General features: G+C 41.6%; 1 protein-coding gene across 1 annotated transcript in view; it reads right to left on the minus strand.

The window, feature by feature from the left end:
• Nucleotides 1-1880, minus strand: part of LOC106814088 — a 9995-nt gene that overhangs the window by 3612 nt on the left and 4503 nt on the right. Inside the window, exons 2-3 of the mRNA XM_014818364.1 lie at nucleotides 585-660; nucleotides 148-327 (exon numbers count right to left, since the gene is read on the minus strand). Coding sequence (XP_014673850.1) covers nucleotides 148-327; nucleotides 585-660 — 256 coding nt within the window. The remainder of the gene's footprint in view (nucleotides 1-147; nucleotides 328-584; nucleotides 661-1880) is intronic.

The raw sequence follows: 1880 nt of genomic DNA on the forward strand, positions 1-1880 counted from the left end.
GAGAGAGAGAGAGAGAGAGAGAGAGAGAGAGATTAAACATCACATCTTTTTTGTCACTTCCATTATGCAGAGGCAACCAATGTGCTTTTGGGACTGCTTCCCATCTAGAAACCGCTGATTGAAGAGCATGGCTACTGCTGTACCTACCATCACCAAAACTATAGTCCAGTTTTCCTGGTGACAGTGGTATAGCCATTTCGGCACTCCGACCTAGTGTTCCTGCCGTGATCTTCTCGTAATACCAATCATCAATCCTGAGGCGAAAAACTTTCCTTTCGTTTTTCGTGAGCTTTCTCTTCATTGCTTTCTCAAAGTCATGTCTGTAATCTGGCGATGTAAGTATGATATGCAATTAATAACTCATTATGTAGCCACCGACTGGTCTATTAGTGGTGTTCTCTGTAGAGCACTTTAATTCACATCACTATACTATAGCTCTTTGTCCATCCTCTCTATTACTGCATGCTAACAATTAAGCCAATCACGATGTGAGACTAATGACAATTCACTAATACATCGGTCTTACATTGCAATATGTGACTGTTTCTTGGAACTAGCCAGCCATCAACTAACAATAAACGCACCTGATATTGTAACCATGTCGACGTCAATATTGCTGATGTCCAGTGAATGCAGATACATGCTCAAAGACTTATCAAACTGAAAACAAAACAATTAAATTACTATATAATTTTAAGATTTTTAGTGATTACTCAATATTTATCTATCTATCTATCCAATCATGTCCCATTCCATCAAATAATGAAAGTGCAAAATAAGATGGATGGGTGGGCTGGCGTGCACAAACGTGAGGCACAAACTAGTTTTCCCAATCTCCTCAGCATATCAGGCTGCATGGTGAGAATTAGATACATATATATATTTATATTATTAAGAACTAATAACACCTATAATAGGTATTATAATATTAGCTCTTGATGTTATACAATAAATCTATATTATTATACTATTTATATAGGACCATAATCCATTTTAGCGATCAGACACGGGCCTACAAATGGCTACATAGTGATGCTGAGAGGGTCTATGTCCCCCGGGGTACTGCCGGAAGGTACCCTGGGTACGGTCTGGTACACCGGAACGTACCCTGGTACTATCTAATATGGCGGTACGTAACTCGCCTACTCCCCTAACGGGTAATGCTATCCCCCAGGCGTGGAGGGAGGTGACCGCAACGTGGCAGCACTAGTGTTGGGATAGTGTTAGAGTCAGGGTTAGGGTTAGGGTTAGGGTTAGGATTAGGGTTAGGGTTAGGGATAGGGATAGGGTTAGGGTTTTTGCATCATGATATCTGTCCCCACACCATAGATTAATTTTTGTGGAGCACAATACCTATATATAGCGCTCCGAGATATATATATTTAGTGTTATGGTTAGCGTTGGAGGTGTTGGAGTTTATCGCTGCCGGATGATTAATGATTTTGAAGTATACGTCAACTGTATCACGTGACCCTCCCTCCACGCCCGGGGGATAGCAACACCCCTCCACTAACGAGTCTAGGGAGTCGCCTACGCCTACTCCCTAACACTAACCCTATCCCCAGGGGCGTAGCCAGTATGTAGCACTGTAGGCCCGGGCCTACACTTTTTTTGGCCAAGTTCTCTTTTTTTTTAAAACACCCATAATTAAAACCCATAAGCTTGCTGGACGAGTTTAAGAGTCTAGGCAGGAAAAACTATTGAAATGAACGTAGCAAGAATATGGCTAAATTAGGTGACCTATTCTTCTGTCATCTAGGCTGTCATTTCTATCGCGTGCCGTTTCATTCAACACTCTCCCCGCCGAAAAAGACTAGGATCCGATCTTGTCAGTCTTTTAACATTTTAACTCGTTCGTAACACTATTTTAACTCGTTTGT

The sequence above is a fragment of the Priapulus caudatus genome, unplaced genomic scaffold (assembly GCF_000485595.1).
Source record: "Priapulus caudatus unplaced genomic scaffold, Priapulus_caudatus-5.0.1 Scaffold870, whole genome shotgun sequence".
Taxonomy (NCBI): domain Eukaryota; kingdom Metazoa; phylum Priapulida; class Priapulimorpha; order Priapulimorphida; family Priapulidae; genus Priapulus; species Priapulus caudatus.